This window comes from Pelodiscus sinensis, chromosome 8, assembly GCF_049634645.1.
Source record: "Pelodiscus sinensis isolate JC-2024 chromosome 8, ASM4963464v1, whole genome shotgun sequence".
NCBI lineage: Eukaryota > Metazoa > Chordata > Testudines > Trionychidae > Pelodiscus > Pelodiscus sinensis.
This window is the reverse complement of record NC_134718.1, coordinates 53,068,229-53,088,341: the sequence shown is the minus strand read 5'-3', so window position 1 is coordinate 53,088,341 and position 20,113 is coordinate 53,068,229. Positions and strand designations below refer to the sequence as shown.

The window sequence follows — 20,113 nt, the reverse complement described above, 5'->3', positions numbered from 1 at the left end:
TCCACCTAGGCCACCTCACTCAAAGCAGATATATTCCTCTGGTAGGAGACATGGTTATTTCCTCTATGCCAGCTATCCTTCTGGCACAGGGGTTCTTGCAATAAATTTTTGCCTCAGAGTGTGGCCACCCGCTTTCACTCTAACAATTTTTCCTAAAATATGTATATCAACTTTAGGAAAAATAATATACACATACATAAATGAATTAAATGATTTGGACATGTAAGGGGTTTCTTGGTTGAAAACTCAAATAAAAATAATGTAACTGTCTTTATTCTTAACTAGACTACACAGAATAGAAACACAAATAAAGTACTTTGCATGTTGTTATATCTTGTTAGCTGTTTTTGCTTTTTAATAAATTATACTTGCTAGCTAATACATCTGTTGCTGCAAAAAGTGGTATTTGTGTTATATCACTTCACAAAAGCAAATTTGCTACCTAGCTGAGAGGCCATGAAAAACAATACTAGCAAACATACAAATACCACAGCAGACTTACTCAGCCTCAACAACATGGAGGACAAATTAAACCCTGGATGGAAAGGTGGGTAGGCTGGCAGTGCGGGCCAGGGGTAAATGAGGGTAGTGAGCCTGGGCTAGTTGGGGCCAGTGTCTGCAACTGGAGCCTGAAGCTCCATTGATGGTGTCTACGGTCTGCTACCCCAGGGCCGAAGCCAAAAGCCTGAGCCCTGCTGCCCCCAGGAAGGTAGGGAACTCACACCTGCTGCTTGCTCCTCTGGAGTTTGTAAAACTGTGGCTTCAGAGAGGGAGGGCTGAGCAGTTGCTTTCTCCACCTCCCAGTCACTAGCAGAAGCTGTGGGAGCAAGAAAAGCCCTCAGTGGCCGCATCTGAGAAATACCCTGTTCTAGCATCACCCACCACTGCCCATCTCTCCGCCAATCCCCTGCTTCCCCTCTGCCACGGAATCCCTTCAACCTTTAGTATCTTTCACCATAAACCACTGCAGCCCTTAGGAACTGCGTATTTTTCTGGCAACAACCCCCTGCCTGCCATAGCCTCTGCTTAGCTTTCCCCAGGAACCTAACGAGCCCTTTGCACCAAGGCCAGTGACTCACTCCACAAGGAGCCACCCCCACCCCATGCCCGCTGAGATCCCCCACCCCACAGGTGTTACCTACTGGGCCCCTCGCTCTGTAACCCTGCGAGTGGAGGGATACAGGGTTGGCCAGAGGCCTTGAAACACTTCGCAACCACAATCAGGGTAGGGGAAGGGGACCTGGCTGGGAGGGATGAGCCTCGGACCTAGGGCACTGTTGGTTGATGGCTGGGGGGGGAGAGAAGAAAGGGGGCCCGCCGGGCGCATGGATACACACTGGTGCGTGGGCTTTTGAAGTTCGGCTCTAGAAGCCTCAGGCGGAGGAATACCCGGAGTTGAGCAGGTTGTTGTTTTCCCTCTGTCCCAGCAGCGGCGCAACCCCCGGTGGGAGGGCGGCGCCGTGCCCCGTCCACGTTTGAGGAGTCCGCTGGGCCAATCTAGCTGTGGCCCACTAGCTCCGCCTCCGAGTTGCCCTGGGGACGGGACGCCGGGCTCCGCCCAGAGGTGAAGGGCGGCTCCGAACGCCATGGAGGCGAGCAAGGGTGAGGGAGCCCCGAGGGGCAGAGGCGGGACAACAGCGCGTGCAAGGGGGGGTCGCCGGGGAAGGGGCTGAGGCAGTGGGATGGCTGGGGAGCTGACAGAGGGGAAGCAGTGGGACGGCTGGGAGTGCATGAGCATATTTTATAACGGCACGAAATAATTAATATAATCGAATGGGTCTGACCTATTACTCCCACACCTTTAATTTTCTGTTACTTTTAGGCATAACCTTTATTAACTAAATCATTAGACATACACCCAGATTTTGCAAAGTCTGGCAGTTAATCCAGGCATTAGCAATGAATAGTGTGTAGAACCAGTTGCACACTTTGGCTACGTCTAGACTGCAACCTCTTCTTTCGAAAAAGTGAGCCGCTTTTTCGAAAGAGAGCACCCAGGCAAGTCTGGATGCTCTCTTTCGAAAAAGCCCTGTTTGCATTCAAGAATGCCTTTTTTTCGAAAGAGCACTTTCGAAAAAAGGCGTTCTTCCTCATGAAATGAGGAGTACCCCCGTCGAAAGAAAAGCCGCTTTCTTTCTATTTAATTTCGAAAGAACGCGACTGTAGTCAAGATTCAGGTGAAGTTTTTTCGAAAAAAGGCTACTTTTTTCGAAAAAACCCTGCAGTCTAGACACAGCCTTAGTTCCCTAGGGGAAACTGTGCCCTCAGTCTTGTGAAGAAGTCCTTGCCTATTGGAATCTGGGAGGTGGGCAGGCGTTAGCCCGTCCACATCTAAAGGACCTCCCCCAGCCTATGGGGAGGGTCCACTGAGCCCAGGAAACCAAGTACAGGCAGTCCCCGGGTTACGTACAAGATAGGGACTGTAGGTTTGTTCTTAAGTTGAATTTGTATGTAAGTTGGAACTGGTACATATTGTAGGGGAAACTCTAGCCAAACATTTCTCCAGAGCTCAGTTTTATTCTCCCACACCTCACTTCCCTCAGTCCTTTATTCTCAAGCTGAGGTGTCTGCTGAGAAAAGCCGCTCCGCATCTCCCTGGTCTGCTGGGGGGGGGGGGGCGCTAGCTTCGCGTCTCCCTGGTCTGCTGGGGGAAAGCAGCTAGTGCGGGGTTGCCTCACCCCGTTTGTAAGTAGGGATCCGATGTAAGTCGGATCCATGTAACCCGGGGACTGCCTGTAATTACTTGGGACAAATAAAAGGAAAACAGGGACGGGTGTGAGGGTCAAAGGGCTAAAACAAGGGAACCGGATTGGGACACCGAGCAGAGGACCCCGGACAGCGCGCACTGCCCCTCGAAGGTCTCGAGAGAGCCAGCGGAGTGAAGAAGTCCTTGCCCTGGGCATGTGAGAAGCCCCATATTATTGAAGTCAGTGGAAATAAACATATGCCTAGCTTTAAACACATTACTACGTCTTTGCAGGATCATGGCCAAAGTGTTGAGTGCAATGATTTCTGGATGTAACAACAGGATTTGGCCTCTTCATTGTTCAATGATTTAAGATAAATAAAAGGAAAGTTTCATCACTCATAGAAGTCAGATATACCACTTAAATATTATAATGTCAGTTGAAAACCTGAGCTGATAAATAATAGTGCAGTGATGCCATACATATATCTTCATTCTGGATGGAAAAGTCAGTGGAAAGTTAGATTTGGCAGATAGTTTCACAACCCCACTAACCCGCTCTTCTGGCCATGTGTTGCAAGGAGCAGGAAAAATGTTAAAGTCGCCTTTGCTCTGTGCTTGGCCGAAAATAGTCAATTTGCGTCAAACCAAACTAGTAACTTCAAGAGAGTTTTTATAACACAAAAACTTGTGTATGTTTTCAGATGAACAGAGTTTATGGAAGGTGGTAATAAAATACACACAAATTTTATTGCTCATGTTTAAAGGTTGCCTGTAATTTTGTAACTGATAGATTTTTATGGTGACTACCCATTGTGAATAATATCACCAGTATTACTGAAGGCCTCAGCAAACCACAATCCTCTCAGAGCTTCTTAAAAAATGACCTGTTGTGTTTTTGACTGATTTTGATTAAGGATGTTAAGTATTGCGTAATTGACTAATTGAATAGTTGATGCATTTTTGCATCGATTATTCAGTTAGTTGATAGGACGGAGCTGCCTCCTTTGAAATGCGGCTGCAGTGTTTCAAAGGGGCACCGCCATGTGGAGCCCGGGGTCAGCGGGGGAGTCCCCAGCTGATCCCGGGCTTCAAGTGGTGCTGCTGTTTTGAAATGCCATAGCCGCATTTCAAAGCAGCAGCACCGCACGGAGCCAGGGAGATCCCGGATCAGATAGAGGCAGCAAGGGAGGGGGAACAAATTAGTCAACTAGCATGTCGACTCTCCAGCGATTATTTGCTTATCAGATAGTCGACTGGTCAACTGATCTTTAAAATCCCTACTTTTCGTATCTATATATTTAATTGTTTGCTTGTCATAGCTGCTGCTAACTGAGTATGTCAGTAAATAATATGTTGCATTGTTAGCGTGGAAATATTTGTGAGGAAAAAAAAGATTACTTGTTTGCAAATGTCTGTAGGGTAGTGTAAGAATAATGCTTTTCTAAGTTTCTGTCTCCTGGAGCGCAGGCCAACTACCTATAACCTATGCCTTACCTGTTTAATGAGGAGCAATGTATAAATAAATAAATACCATTTAATAAAATGAAAATACTTCAAAATATATTTGAGCATTACGTCAATAGTATTTTTGTTATTAATGCTAGCATTACCTGTCCTGTTGTGATGGTAGATGTACACTCAGGTTGGCCTGGTGCAGGAGGCAAAAGCAGACCTGGCTGCCATCTTGCCCATGAAGGACCCCACGGCTGTGTCCCTGCTGCTCCATTGACACCTCACACCCTCTGTGTGCACCGTGCACTCATACCCATGGGAGAGTGCCATGAGGCCACTGGAGTCCATCATTCAGGTGCCGGTGGGCTAGATCCTGCTGAGTCTGCCTGAACCCACTGGCCAGGCTCCCTGCACTCCTGGCAAGTGACACACTTGGCCCATGGGTCACTAACCTACTCTCTGTTTGGAGCAACGTCTGGCTGCCATATGCGAGCAACTGTTACAATAAATAAACCTTATTACAGACACTGGAGTTAGGATTCGGGGGTCCCTGCTCTGCAGGCAGAGCTCTGTCCCAGTGGGATCAGCCGGGGGATGAGAGCTGAGCTGTTCTTCTGTACTTCATGGCCTGGCCAGAGGACTGGGCAAACCTGAGCCAGCATTGTTCCTAGCTGCAGGGGAAGGTATGACTTGGTGCCTGAGAGCACTGGGGTAGAGGGGGGCAGCGGGAGCTGGGAGGACCTGCCCTGGCTCAAGTGGGGTGGGGAGTTGAGGGGGAGCTGCCCTGGTTGAGGTGGGGCAGGGAACCAGGTGCTGTCCTGCAGGCAAGGTGCTGAAACCAGGGAGTGCCACACCTCCACTCCATCAAATCCCCTTCCCAGGTTTCCCTTCTCAGCAGTTTTTGCAACTCCAGTATATCTTTTTTAGATGCATTGACCAGAAGTGAATGCAGTATTCAAACTGTGAGCATACTGTGGATCTATATAGCAAAAGTGGAGAAGCTTGGTTTGCCAGACTGATCAGCAAAGCTAATGCTGAGAAACTATGTGAAAAGGCTGCAAAACACAAATCCTCTGGACTGCAGTGACATGCAGAAAACCTTATAAGTCACTCATTGTCAGATCAAAATTTAGAAGTAATTAGTGAGACTGCTAAGTATGCTAGAGACACAACACAATTTATGTGAATAAACATAGCTGTCACATCATATTTTCTCTTTATAAGAGATACAACATGCTACAAACTGGAGGCTAATGTTAAATACATTGCCATTTGTTATTCCTGAAATTGGGACAATGGTTCTGACCAACATCAGTGAATTCTCACTATCTTTCTGCAAGAAACTCAACTGACAGGTATATCTCCATATATTGATATCAATCTCATGGAGCTAGAGGGGACCTTAAGAGGTCATCAACAGTCCCCTGTCCTCACAGCAGGACCAAGTACCATCCCTGACAGATTTACCCCAGATCCCTAAATGGCCCCCTCAAATATTGAGCTCATAACCCAGCATTTAGTAAGCTAATGCTCAGACTACTGAGCTATCCCACCCGCAAGCCATAAAAGCATGTAGAGCAACAGTGAAAGACTCAGCAGTTGGAAAAGCAAAGAACTCTATCACCACATTCATAAAATGTGAATATATGGCTGAAGAATGCTTCAGTGAACCTGGCTGTGAAGTATTAAGCCACTGTATATGTTATCTTAATATCAGAGGGTATGTCTACACTACCCCGCTAGTTCAAACTAGCGGGGTAATGTAGGCATACCGCACTTGCAAATGAAGCCCGGGATTTGAATTTCCCGGGCTTCATTTGCATAAGCGGGGAGCCGCCATTTTTAAAACCCCGCTGGTTCGAACCCCGTGCAGCGCGGCTACACGGGGTTCGAACCAGCGGGGTTTTAAAAATGGCAGCTCCCCGCTTATGCAAATGAAGTCCGGGAAATTCAAATCCCGGGCTTCATTTGCAAGTGCGGTATGCCTACATTACCCTCCTAGTTCGAACTAGGAGGGCAGTGTAGACATACCCAGAGGTAGGTCAATAGGTTAATTTCTAGATGTTCAGTTATAGAAGACACATCAGTTGCATATCTGACAACCATATTTTAAAAGTGTTAAATCATTGTCAATTGAAACAAATACAGTTGGTTGCTTGTGAATTTGATGGAGCTGCAAACTTCTCTGGAAGACGTAGTGGGGCTGTGTCTAGACTGCATCCCTTTTCCGTAAAAGGGATGCAAATTAGACACATCACAATTGCAAATGAAGCGGGGATTTAAATCCCCCCTGCTTCATTTGCATAAACATGGCTGCCGCTTTTTTCGTCTCGGAGCTTTGCCGGAAAAAAGCGCCAGTCCAGACGGGGATCTTTCGGAAAATAAAGCCTTTTCCAAAAGATCCCTTATTCCTTATTTTAAGAGGAATAAGGGATCTTTCGGAAAAGGCTTTATTTTCCGAAAGATCCCCGTCTAGACTGGCGCTTTTTTCCAGCAAAGCTCTGAGCCGGAAAAAAGCGGCAGCCATGTTTATGCAAATGAAGCGGGGGGGATTTAAATCCCCACTTCATTTGCAATTGCGATGTGTCTAATTTGCATCCCTTTTACGGAAAAGGGATGCAGTCTAGACACAGCCAGTGGAGTATAAGCTTTGCTCATAGAAACAATGCATAAGTCCTTAACTCCAACTAGCACAAGTACAAAGAGGCATCTTCAAAAGGCATTTTGAAAGCTATAAATATAATGTCATTATACTCTTTTTCAGCAAGAGTACAAAAGGACTGAACGTCTTGGAAAATACAGAAGTTACATTAGGTCAGAAGTTCATATTAGTCCAACTTGAGAAAACCTGCTGGCTTTCTCATGAGTGACCTTGCCTGTTGTCTTAAAATTACTACGACCATTATTATTGGCTTTGGAAAGTATGTACCAAGAAGGGACAGATCTATATAGTGAGGCTCGTGGACTACCTTTGTTACTAAGTTCAGAGAAGACAATCTCCATTCTCTTGCAAGTCTACTGTTGAAACCATTTGGGGTCATTAAACAGTAGAAGATCTCTGTATAGCAATGGAAGCTACCTTTGAATCAGAGAGGTATCAATTGAAAACCTACTGGAAGAAACAAAGAGTTCATAAGTTGACTAATTAGGACTCTGATATTGACTTTTTAATTGGTTAACTGGTAAGACTCACCCTAAACAGGTGAGGCTTACATGCTACTGTTAACTGGTTAGCAGTCCCCCACATGACTCGGAGCGGGGGGGTTCCAACCCAGCTGGAGAAGTCCAGGTCTGAGGTGGGCTTGCCCTGAGTACACCGCAGGCAGGGGTATTCAAGCCTGGCTTGAGCAGACCCCCATCTCTGTGGTGGAGATAGGGTGGAGGGGTGCTCCAACCCCCCCTCCAACTTGCCCTGTTTATTTAAACAGCATTTTGCATCCCTAATGGGGACGTGGCACATGTGCCTGAGTGAATGGGAGAATCCACGAGTCAGCCAGGATCTGCACAGGGGAAGTTCTCCAATAATCCCCCCCTCCCAATTCTGTTCCATACTTTTCCCATCCATACTCAACAAACATCCAAATGCATAGCCAGGCTCTTTCCCATCAGTTACTTCCCTTTCCCTTAGTTCGTCCAAGCTTTTGCATTGCTTCTGAAGAGTTCAGGAAACATAGTTCTGTATTGTAGTTTAAATGAATTTTTAATCAGCGTTATTTATTAACATGATTACAAAGGAATCTATTTGTCAAAAACACTTCCTGTAACTTTCATTGTCAATACATTGGCAGGTATTTTGAAATAAATGACTAAAAATCATTGAAATTGGTGTGATTTTATAGTGTGTTATTTTGACAAAATATGCAACATTTTACAGAATTTGAAAATACTGTATGTAGAATTTTTAATTTTTTCTTGCACAGTTTTTATAATTTTTGCACAGTAGCAAGCTGAAACAGCATGTTTGTCCCAAAAATAACGTTTTTACTATATGTATAAAGCTGTTTTCCTCTTGGGTCGAAAACACTTATCTTTAGTGGGCAACAATACCTTCAGTCCCTGCAATTTCAGACCTTTTATTCCATTATACATAATTTTTTTTAAACTAAGGGAATAGTTTTCTGTTCTAAAATAGTTTTCCTGTATGACTGTGTCTACACTGGCATCCCTTTCTGGAAAAGGGATGCTAATGAGACACTTCGGAATTGCAAATCCGCGGAGGATTTAAATATCCCCCACAGCATTTGCATTTACATGGCTGCCGCTTTTTTCCAGCTTGGGGATATGCCGGAGAAAAGCGCCAGTCTAGACGCGATTCTCCAGAAAATAAGCCCTTTTCCGGAGGATCCCTTATTCCTACTTGAAAGCAGGAATAAGGGATCTTCCGGAAAAGTGCTTATTTTCCGGAGAATCGAGTCTAGATTGGCGCTTTTCTCCGGCAAAAACCCTGAGCCGGAAAAAAGCGGCAGCCATGTAAATGCAAATGCCGCGGGGGATATTTAAATCCCCTGCGGATTTGCAATTCCGAAGTGTCTCATTAGCATCCCTTTTCCGGAAAGGGATGCCAATGAAGACACAGCCTATATGTTTGTATTTATAATATTTTGAGACTAAACTTTAATTTGAATATCTTTGCACCTTTGCAATGTGTACTCTGCAAAAGTTCCATTGAAATGAACTTGGGTAAGGATGGCAGAAATTTGCCAACATAAGAACAGCCATATTGGGTCAGACCAAAGGTCCATCTAGCCCAGTATCCTGTCTGCCGACAGTGGCCAATATCAGATACCCCAGAGGGAGGGATCACAACAGGTAATCCTCATGTGATCCCTCCCCTGTCTCCCACTTCCAGAGAAACAGAAGCTAGGGACACCATTCCTACCCATCCTGGCTAATCGCCATTGATGAACCTAACCATGAATCTATCTAGCTCTTTTTTTGAACCCTATTAAAGTTCTAGCCTTCACAGTATCCTCTGGCAAAGAGTTCCATAGGTTGACTGTGTGCTGAGTGAAGAAAAACTTCCTTTTGTTTGTTTTAAACCTGCTGCATATTAATTTTATTTGGTGACCCCCTAGTTCTTATACTATGGGAATAAGTAAATAACTTTTCCTTATTCACCTTTTCTATACCAGTCATAAGTATATGAAAGTCTAGTCCCTTAGTCTTGATTTTTTTCCATCTTGTTTTTCTGTTCCTGATTTATATATCAGATTTTTCAAAGGAGGAATAACTGCTGTTATAAAGCAAGGAAATTTGTATATGCTGAGTAATTCTGCTAAAGTATTTGGTTTAAACAATTAAAAAGATTTTCACCAAAAGGGAGGCTCAGGTCTATTTTATTTTAGATTGTTCATGATTTTCAACTGTCTCCAGAGAAGTTAAAGTAAACTCCAGCATTTAATTTGCAGCAAGAGACAAAGGTGAGTAATTTTAGATTCTGGCCGACAGATTTAAAACAAAATCTTTTGAAAGAATGATCTGATGCTTGCTAGTACAGTTCTCCCTAGAAAATAGTGTTTCATAAAGTCTTTTTTTTTCACAGTATGTGTCTGAGGAAATGGAGAGAATTATTTTTTTTTTCTGAGAATTTAAGAAAACTTCTATGTGGAGTGGATTTTTTAATTTTAGTTTATTTACAGTAGGAGAATTTCTGCTTGTGGCCTGGAAAAGTCTCACTTAAGTTTCTGTAGCTTCAGGGTATAGCAGAGTTAGTCTGTTACAGAAAAAAACAAGAAATGCTCTGGTGGCACTTTATAGACTAACAAAACATGTAGATGGTATCATGAGCTTTTGTGGTCATCTGAAGAAGTGGGCTGTGCCCATGAAAGCTCATGATATCATGTAGTTTATTTGTTCCCAGTTCATCTTAACCTTGACCAGCATCACCTTTGGTAGGCCTATTTGAACAGAATAATCATGCAGAATTGAGTGATGATTGTCATGGTTTTTTTAGTTCATATTACTCTAGCTCCTAGATGCCCTAATCTTGGACCATCATACTATTGTTCTAGGCTAGAGGTAGGCAATAATTTTTTATGGGGGCCCACTCCAAGAATTTGTAAAGTGGTTGAGGGCTGCACTTTTTTATGATATTGATGGAAGAAGTGTGGGGTCTGGGATGGAGGTTGGGTGCAGAAGGGAGTCGGGATAAGGCATTTGAGTGTAGAAAGGAATGTGGGGTTTGGGTGAAGAAGGTGATTGTGACCTGGGGCACCGGACTGGCATCCAGGGGTTTGGGTTGTGACCTAGTAAAGGAAGGGGTTGTGACGTAGGGCAGGGGATTGGAGGTAGAGGAGTTTGGGTTGTTACCTAGGGCATGAGGGGATTGTTATCTGGGGCAGGGGATTGGGCTGCTATGTCTGGGAGTGGATATGGGTTCAGGAGGGGGCAGAGGATTGAGGAAGGGAGGGGCTGGTGTGCCAGACGCAGACTCTGGTGAGGAGACTTACCTGGGTGACTCCCGGCCAGCAGCCCAGAACATTTCTCAAGAGTCTGCCTACCTGCCCTGCCTACCTTTGCACAGGCTGCAGGGCCCAGTGTGTGTGTGTGTGTGTGTGTGTGTGTGTATGAATTAGCACGAGCCAGAGGAGAGAGGGTGTGGTACTTTGTGTCTGTCTGTCTTATTCAAACAGGCAACTCCCATTGGCTGTTTTCTGGCCAGAAATTGGCCAATGGTATTGTGCTGGTGATTGGGGCAGTGACTGAAGCCTCTCTTTCCCTCTTCCCCTTCTGGGCTCATAGTATGGAAAGAAAAATGGCCCGGCAACCGCTTTTCTGAGTGGAGTGTGAGTGGGGCGAGGCAAGTCAGGAGCCTGCCTGGGGCTCCCCACTGTGCCCGCAGGCTGGATATGGTGTCTTGGCAGGCCATAATTTGGCTGTATAGGTACTGTACAGACAGAGCAAAAAGATGATCCCTGCCCCAAATTGCTTACAATCTGTTATATATTTGAGAGAGTTTGTCTGTTTGTTCAAGAACTCCTCTTAAGCAGTAAGGACTAGGACCACCACATTCAGTATACAGCTTCCTCTGATCGTAACTTAAAGTAACATAGGGTATGTCTACACTACCACCCTAGTTCGAACTAGGGTGGTAATGTAGGCAACCGGAGTTGCAAATGAAGCCCGGGATTTGAATTTCCCGGGCTTCATTTGCATAAAGCCGGGCGCCGCCATTTTTAAATGTCCGCTAGTGCGGACTCTGTGCTGCGCGGCTACACGCGGCACGGACTAGGTAGTTCGGACTAGGCTTCCTAGTTTCACGAGGAGTAACGGTAGTTCGGACTAGGAAGCCTAGTCCGGAACTACCTAGTCCGTGCCGCGTGTAGCTGCGCAGCACGGAGTCCGCACTAGCGGACATTTAAAAATGGCGGCGCCCGGCTTTCTGCAAATGAAGCCCGGGAAATTCAAATCCCGGGCTTTATTTGCAACTTCGGTTGCCTACATTACCACCCTAGTTCGAACTAGGGTGGTAGTGTAGACATACCCTATGTTACTTTAAGTTACGGTCAGAGCTCAGCTTTGATTGAAAACAGAGATATTAATCAGGATACTACTGCAAATCTATCACTAGGTCCAGTGAAAGAAACTTTATTGCTTATTATTTGCTCTCAGAAATTGCAGCCACCTTTATTTTTGTCACTGAGAGTGAGTTTCAGTTAGTGTATTTGTTGGCCTACTAGCAGTAGCTAAAGACCAGTGGGAGCTGTCTAGGCTGAGCTCTGTTGAAAATCTGACCACTTCATTTAAGTATTTAAGTGGGATGCTGATGAATATTGACCTATTTTGCTTTCCACCTACTTTGCTGAGTTTTAGTTTTTTGACTAACAGTATGGAAAACAGAATTTGCTATATTTACATTGTGATATTGTTTTTTTTTATATTTGTATTGGAAATATATATATTTATATGCATAGCTGTGTGTGTGTGTTTTATATGTATATGGAGGAAGGAGGAGAGGGAAAGAGAGAAAAACGCATCATTAGGTATTAAATAGAGCACAAAGTAAATCAATATATGGAGATTAACTGTTATAGATTATACTTTTATCTATGGTAGTGATAAGCATTACACAAATCAATACTCATCATGCATATTACAAATCCTGTTTCTGGCTGCGTTGCTTACTCAATATAGATTTCTCAGAAGATGGTGTAAAAGACCCCTATGTGTTGCTGTTTGTCTGGGTTGAGTTTTTTTTTTTTTTACTAAAAATCCATCCAGTAAAACTGTAGTATCACTTGCTCTCATACCTAGAGATAAATGAGGCCCGGAAAATGTTCTTTTGGGCAGTGAAAAATAAGTAATACAATTGCTTTTGTTAGTTACCAATGACAATACCAGGACCAATGTGAAAGTTTACATGGAATGTCCAGCATCAATGGAGAGTGTTCTCTCGAAGTTGCTACTTGATTGATTTATTTATTTTAAAAGAATTGTTTTAAATGTTCATAATTTAAAAATAGGTATAGCTCTTCTGGATTGGGATGGTTCCTTTCAGAAGTGAGAGGAGATGAATTGTCTTTCAGAATGTCAAACTTTTTCTAGGCTCTTCTCAGATTCTTAGAGTTGTAATGAATAGCTGAATAGAGGCTGGTGAAAATGTAAGAGATTCCAGTTTTAGTCAAGAGATGGTGGCCTTTTCTTTATTATTCTGTTCTGTTTGATGAAGGTGCCAAGCTACCTTTTTTTAACATTTGCTTATAAGTTAGGGAAATAGTAATTGTGCTTATGGGGAAGAATTGCTTGTTCCCCTCCCCTCCATAACTTTTACTGGCTTGTAATATATCTAATTACAGATTGGGTTTCTTTTGATTATATATTAATTTTAAAACAGATTAGATTAAAACTGGCATCCCAGGAGAGGGTTGCCAGGTGTCCGGTTTCGAACCAGACAGCCCTGTATTTGAGCTTCTTGTTCGGGAAACAAATTGTGAAAATATAAATGTCTGGTATTTTCTAAATAAGATGTAATGTAGATTGTGATGTAACGTCAAGTGTGTCCGGTATTTTTGTTGAAACCATCTGGCAACCCTATCCCAGGACAGCACAGTCCCAAGTATTAAAGAAACCACAACTGGTGATGCTTTGATATAGGAGTGGTGACAATCTTCTTGACATGCTGGTTAAACACTGAATATATATTGAATTTCTGGGATGTCAGTCTCTTAACATATCCCCTTAGGTCTCTGTATGTTTGCTTATCCATCCTTTATATCTTAACTCACATTCCTTTTTGAGTTAATTTTTTTTAATTTTGGACTTTGGATTTTTACTCTGTACCAATTAATTGGTGATAACTCTAGAGTCATCTGAAGAAGTGGTCTGTGCCCACGGAAGCACATATCATCTACATGTTTTGTTAGTAATTAAAGTGCTACCAGACTATTTGTTGTTTTTTAAGTTTTTCCTGGAGAAAATGAAAGCAAATTGTTACCCACTTGACCATAGTTACATAGTTACAGCCGCTGAGTAGAGAGTTTGTAAAAATCACCCACTTGATAAAACCTACAACAAAGTGTACTATGTGCCAGTGCAGGGGTTTGAGTCTTTTTTTTCCTCTCATACATCTCCAAATTCTTTGGTTATTACAGTGGCACATGAACAAGCAAGCAAGGGAAGATATAAATCTGCACCTGAAGAAAAGGAGCTCATAAAAGGGTGTCACATATCTAAAAGGGTGTCACAAGGAGGAAGGAGAAAATTTGTTCCTCTTGGTTTCTGAGGACAGGACAAGGAGTAATGGGCTTAAAGTGCAGCAGGGGAGGTTTAGATTGGACATTAGGAAAAAATTCCTAACTGTCAGGGTGGTCAAATATTGGAATAAATTGCCAAGGGAGGTGGTGGAATCTCCCTCTCTGGAGATATTTAAGAACAGGTTAGATAGACATCTGTCAGGGATGGTGTAGACGGAGCTTGATCCTGCCTTGAGGGCAGGGGGCTGGACTCGATGACCTCTCGAGGTCCCTTCCAGTCCTATGATTCTATGATTCTATGATAAGGCTAGATGTAATGGGAAGGATGCTCTATCTGACTTCCTCTTTGCAGATGTGTATTGCAAGCCAGCAAGCTGTTATTGAAATGGGATTTTGTGAACTGGGATACCACATCCAAAGTTGTGAACAAGTTGTCAAAATCCCCTAGAGAAAAATGCATGGCCTTTGTTATAGAAAGCCTTTTTTGTAGCCAATACATCCTTTTAGTCAGTCCTAGTTATAGCAGATGCTTCATCTGGGCTCTTGGCCTGACCTGTAACAATGAGAGGAATCTCATCATGGTCATAAAACTCTTGCATAGCACTTGAAATCCAGAGAAGCATAGAGGAATTGTCATTTGATTGCTTGCTATTTATTTGGGAATCTGAGGAGACATTACATTCTTTCAAGGACTCCCAGACCACATTATGCTCATTGGGGATTTATGCAAAGGTCACAAAGAAACTGTACTCTGATGAGCAACAACAATAGTGTCCTCAAGGATGCTGCTTCACAGGGTAAATGATGGAAATAAGATTTCCTAAGAAAAGGGCACAAATCACACAGAAAGAAATCTTTTTTGTCAAGTTTTAGTCAAAAGGCCCACCCTCCTCTTGTTGCTTCAGCTTGGTAGTCTGATAGGCATTTCAAGAGCATCCCTGCAGTTGCCAGTGTTATACAGGCAGTCCCCGGGTTACGTACAAGATAGGGACTGTAGGTTTGTTCTTAAGTTGAATTTGTATGTAAGTCGGAACTGGTACATATTGTAGGGGAAACTCTAGCTAAACATTTCTCCAGAGCTCAGTTTTATTCTCCCACACCTCACTTCCCTCAGTCCTTTATTCTCAAGCTGAGGTGTCTGCTGAGAAAAGCGCGTCTCCCTGGTCTGCTGGGGGGGGGAGGGGGGCGCGCGCTAGCTTCGCGTTTCCCTGGTCTGCTGGGGGGAAGCAGCTAGTGCGGGGTTGCCTCACCCCGTTTGTAAGTAGGGATCCGATGTAAGTTGGATCCATGTAACCCGGGGACTGCCTGTATTCATTCGCAAGCTATTTGGGAGCAGGTTGTACGACTTCTATGGTGTTTGGGAGACAATAACTATGGACAAATGGGTCCTAAGCATCGTGTGATTGGGTTATGCCATTCTGTTCCTACCCATTCCCTGCTTCCATCCCTCTACGCTCTCCCTCTTCAGGCACCCCTCTCAGGTGTACGGATGTTAGATACTATGTAATTGAATAATCATATAACTGCATTAAATTTTAGTAGTTACGTGACTATTCAATAGTCCCTGGAGGTGGGGCTAGCAGCCAGTTCGCTCTTGGCCCCCCGTCCTGGGGAGTCCCTTGCTACCCTGTGCTGCTCACAGGTAATGATATGGAATCTTATATACTTGAAGTATTTGTTGAGAGTGTGTCTATACTGCACCCTTAGCTTGAAATAAGCTACACAAATTGTGTACCTTATTTTGAATGTATTTCAAAATAGCTTATTTTGTAATTTTGAAATAAACTGCTATTTTGAAATGTCCTTTAATCCTTGTGGAATGAGGTTTACAGGGCTGTCGGAATAGCGCACCCATTATTTTGAAAGATATTTTAAAAGAATGGATGCACTGTCGAGATGAATAGCTATTTTGGGAAACTGGAAGTATTCCAAAATAGCACCACAGTGTAGATGTACCCATTCTTCCCTTAGATTTGAGGATCAGAAAGTAGCAAGAATAAAACCTCTTTCCACAAATGTGATGAGAAACCTCCTCTGTTGTTTTTAGAGTCCTCAGAGTCCATACCTGCTGCAACAGCAGTGACTCCTGAGTAGGGATGTCAATGTGTAGTCGGCTGTATACATTCCCCTGCTTCCTGCCTCTGTATCAGAGGCACCAAAATGGAGGGCGAGGGGAGGCAGCAGCTGATGCTGTGAGGAGACAGCTTTGAAATTAGCTTCCCACAAGCACCAGATCCCACAGAGCCACCTGCCCTCAGCCTCCATGCTGCTACCACTGATAGAGAGGCAGCAGCGCGAAAGGTGACAGGGGGGCAGGTGGGAGCCGGTACATGCAGGAAGCCAGTTTTCAAGCTGGCTCCCCATGCACATTGGCTCCTGCAGAGTTGCTTTCCCCACCCCTCTGCTCCCACAGAGGCTGGGATCGGGAGCAGACAGGAGCTGGTACTCACGGGGGGATAGCTGCAGGGCTGCAATTTGGTCCTCTGTGCATAGCCTCATAAGACATTATCTTGTCACCATGGCATGAAGACAGGGTGCAAGCATTCATTGATTAATTTAAATGAGCATTATATTGACTAACTGTATGTAACTTCTGAAATCTTAGCCTAATTTAGCCGTTATTATGTTTTTATTCCTAGACTTTTTGTTCTGTGACTTGGGATACTTCACTATTGATAAACTGTAGCTTTGTGTTCCAAAACTTGTAGCATTTTGGATGTTATTAAAAACTCTCTTTCTTGGATTTCTTTTCATGTACAAAATGTAGTGCACTTAAAACATATTTGCTACACATTGAAAATTATATATATGTGCCCCCCGAACTAACACAGCATTATGGCTAGGTCTACATTGCAATGGTAAGTCGGAAAAAGAAATGCAATTTGCGGTATGCAAATTTCGTGGTTTTTTCCGCTTTATTGTTGAAAGAGGCTTTTCCGAAATTTGGAGCATCTACAAAGTGTCACATTTCAGAAAAAAGTGCTCTTTCGACACATCCCCTATTCCTCATAACATGAGGTTTACAAGGATGGCAAAAGAGCGCATCTGATTCTTTTGAAGTTTTTTTGAAAATTGGACGAGGCATTACTTTTTCAGGATACCTCCAGTATCCTGGAAAAACAGTGCAGTCTAGACATAGCCTATATTTTTAAATTAATCTTTGCACAGTAAATGTGTAGTGTTTTCTTGTCAAATTGTGAGCTAAAATATACTAGCAAGATAAAGGGATGCAAAATTTAAAAGAATGCCCTTCTGTATACATGAGAGTGTGCTCATGGGTAAATATGATATCCATCAAAAATATTTTAAAAATGCAAGCTCTTAATCAAAATAGGAATAAAAAAACTAATAAATGAACATTGAAAATGGAGTTTCACATATATGAAAATCTTTTTACATTTTATGTTATAGAAATAACATTTTGAAATACTTTTTTTTTTTAGGAAAACTTACTATCCCCAAACCAAACCCTCCAGTTGTAGGTGAGGTGACCCATCACAGCATTCAGCTCTCTTGGAATGTGGAAACTACAGAACAAAGAAAAAGACCCCAAGAACAATGGCTAAAGATATCTATTGAAGAAGAGGACCCCAAATTACATACTTATGGTACCATTTATTCGTAAGTGCAATGTAAATGAAGTTTTATCTTAGTTAAGCCATGCTAAGCATTTTGAAGATGAAAAGTGATGAAATTATAAACTTTTTTATGATGGCAGTATTGTTTTTCTTCTGAAAACTGCTACATTATTTTTAATTCAATTTTTAAAATAAATTTATTTCGAAATAATTAAATTACTTAGCATATGCACAGTTTTTGAAGAAACACTACTTACTCCTTTTTTACAACAATTATAGGTTATATGTTGTTTTCCTGCTCCATCCTGCTTTGATCCTGAGGGATGCATACCTAAGACAACCAAATAACACTGATGTGCCTGTTAATTTCCATTCACTTCCTTGGTCACTGTTAGGGTGCATCTACACAGCACCTGAAACTCAAAATAAGATATACAGTTTGTGTTACGCAAATTGTGTAGCTAATTTCAAGTCTATACAGTGCCAAATTTCAAAATAAAGCACTATTTTGAGCCATCTCTTATGCCTCATAGAATGAGGTTTACAAGGATAGTGAAATAGCACGTCCACTATATTTCAAAATAGCGGATGCGTTCAAAAGACGCAGGGTAGCTATTTCGGGATATCTTTAATATCCCGAATCATAGAATCATAGAATACTAGGACTGGAAGGGACCTCGAGAGGTCGAGTCCAGTCCCCTGCCCTCACGGCAGGACCAAATACTGTCTAGACCCGTGGTCACCAACCTGTAGATTGCGATCTACCGGTAGATCTCAGGGGCTCTAAGAGTAGCTCTTGAGCCCTCTCTGAACTGCGCACCTGCGCAGTACATTTACATTAGATTTCCTCATGTAATGTAGGCGGAGCTTCAAGGAAGGGGCGGGGCAGTAGATCTTCACCTATTCTGAGACTTAAAAAGTGATCTTGGGTGTAAAAAGGTTGGAGACCACTGGTCTAGGCCATCCCTGATAGACATTTATCTAACCTACACATAAATATCTCCAGAGATGGGGATTCCACAACCTCCCTGGGCAATTTATTCCAGTGTTTGACTACCCTGACAGTTAGGAACTTTTTCCTAATGTCCATCCTAAACCTCCCTTGCTGCAGTTTAAACCAATTGCTTCTCGTTCTATCCTCAGAGGCCAAGATAAACAAGTTTTCTCCCTCCTCCTTATGACACCATTTTAGATACCTGAAAATTGCTATCATGTCCCCCCTCAATCTTCTCTTTTCTAAACTGAACAAACCCAATTCTTTCAGCCTTCCTTCATAAGTCATGTTCTCTAGACCTTTAATCATTCTTCTCTGGACCCTCTCCAGTTTCTTCACACCTTTCTTGAAATACGGTGCCCAGAACTGGACACAATACTCCAACTGAGGACTAACCCAGCGCAGAGTAGAGCGGAAGAATGACTTCTCGTGTCTTGCTCACAACACACCTGCTAATGCATCCCAGAATCATGTTTGCTTTTTTTGTAACAGCATCACACTGCTGACTCATATTCAGCGTGTGGTCCACTATAACCCCTAGAGCCCTTTCTGCTGTACTCCTTCCTAGACAGTCACTTCCCATTCTGCATGGCTGTGTCTAGACTGGCCCCTTTTTCCACAAAAGCAGCCGCTTTTCCGGAAAAACTTGTCAGCTGTCTACACTGGCCGCTTGAATTTCTGCAAAAGCACTGACGATCTCATGTAAGATTGTCAGTGCTTTTGCGGAAATACTATGCTGCTCCCGTTTGGGCAAAAGTCTTTTTCCGAAAAACTTTTGTGCAAAAGGGCCATTGTAGACAGCAGAGACTTGTTTTCCACAAAAAAGCCCCGTTTGCAAAAATGGCGATTGGGGCTTTTTGGCAGAAAAGCGTGTCTAGATTGGCCAAGGACGCTTTTCCGCAAAAAATGCTTTTGCGGAAAAGCGTCCTGCCAATCTAGACGCGCTTTTCCAAAAATGCTTTAAACGGAAAACTTTTCCGTTAAAAACATTTCCGGAAAATCATGCCAGTGTAGACGTAGCCTATGTGTGAAACGGATTGTTCCTTCCTAAGTGGAGCACTTTGATTTTGTCTTTATTAAACTTCATCCTGTTTACCTCAGACCATTTGTCTAATTTGTCCTGATCATTTTGAATTATGACCCTGTCCTCCAGAGCAGTCACAACCCCTCCCACCTTGGTATCATCTGCAAACTTAATAAGCGTACTTTCTATGCCAATATCTAAATCGTTGATGCGGATATTGAACAGAACCAGTCCTAAAACAGACCCCTGCGGAACCCCACTTGTTATACCTTTCCAGCAGGATTGTGAACCATTAATAACTACTCTTTGAGTACAGTTATCCAACCAGTTATGCACCCACCTTATAGTAGCCCCATCTAAGTTGTATTTGCCTAGCTTATTGGTAAGAATATCATGCGAGACCGTATCAAATGCCTTACTAAAGTCTAGGTATACCACATCCACTGCTTCTCCCTTATCCACAAGACTCGTTATCCTATCAAAGAAAGCTATCAGATTGGTTTGACATGATTTGTTCTTTACAAATCCATGCTGGGTGTTCCCTATCACCTTGCCACCTTCCAAGTGTTTACAGATGATTTCCTTAATTACTTGCTCCATTATCTTCCCTGGCACAGAATTTAAACTAACTGGTCTAAATGGGCACTATATTTGCCCTCTTCCAGTCTTCTGGAATCTCTCCTG

At 43.2% G+C, this 20,113-nt stretch overlaps 1 protein-coding gene across 1 annotated transcript in view; it reads left to right on the top strand.

Annotated features, from left to right (window-relative positions):
- The first annotated feature begins 1,403 nt into the window (after positions 1-1,403).
- The window catches only part of FANK1 (fibronectin type III and ankyrin repeat domains 1), an 84,970-nt gene continuing 66,260 nt past the window's right edge, over positions 1,404-20,113 (top strand). Inside the window, exons 1-2 of the mRNA XM_075935286.1 lie at positions 1,404-1,602; positions 17,277-17,454. Coding sequence (XP_075791401.1) covers positions 1,587-1,602; positions 17,277-17,454 — 194 coding nt within the window. The 5' untranslated portion in view covers positions 1,404-1,586. The remainder of the gene's footprint in view (positions 1,603-17,276; positions 17,455-20,113) is intronic.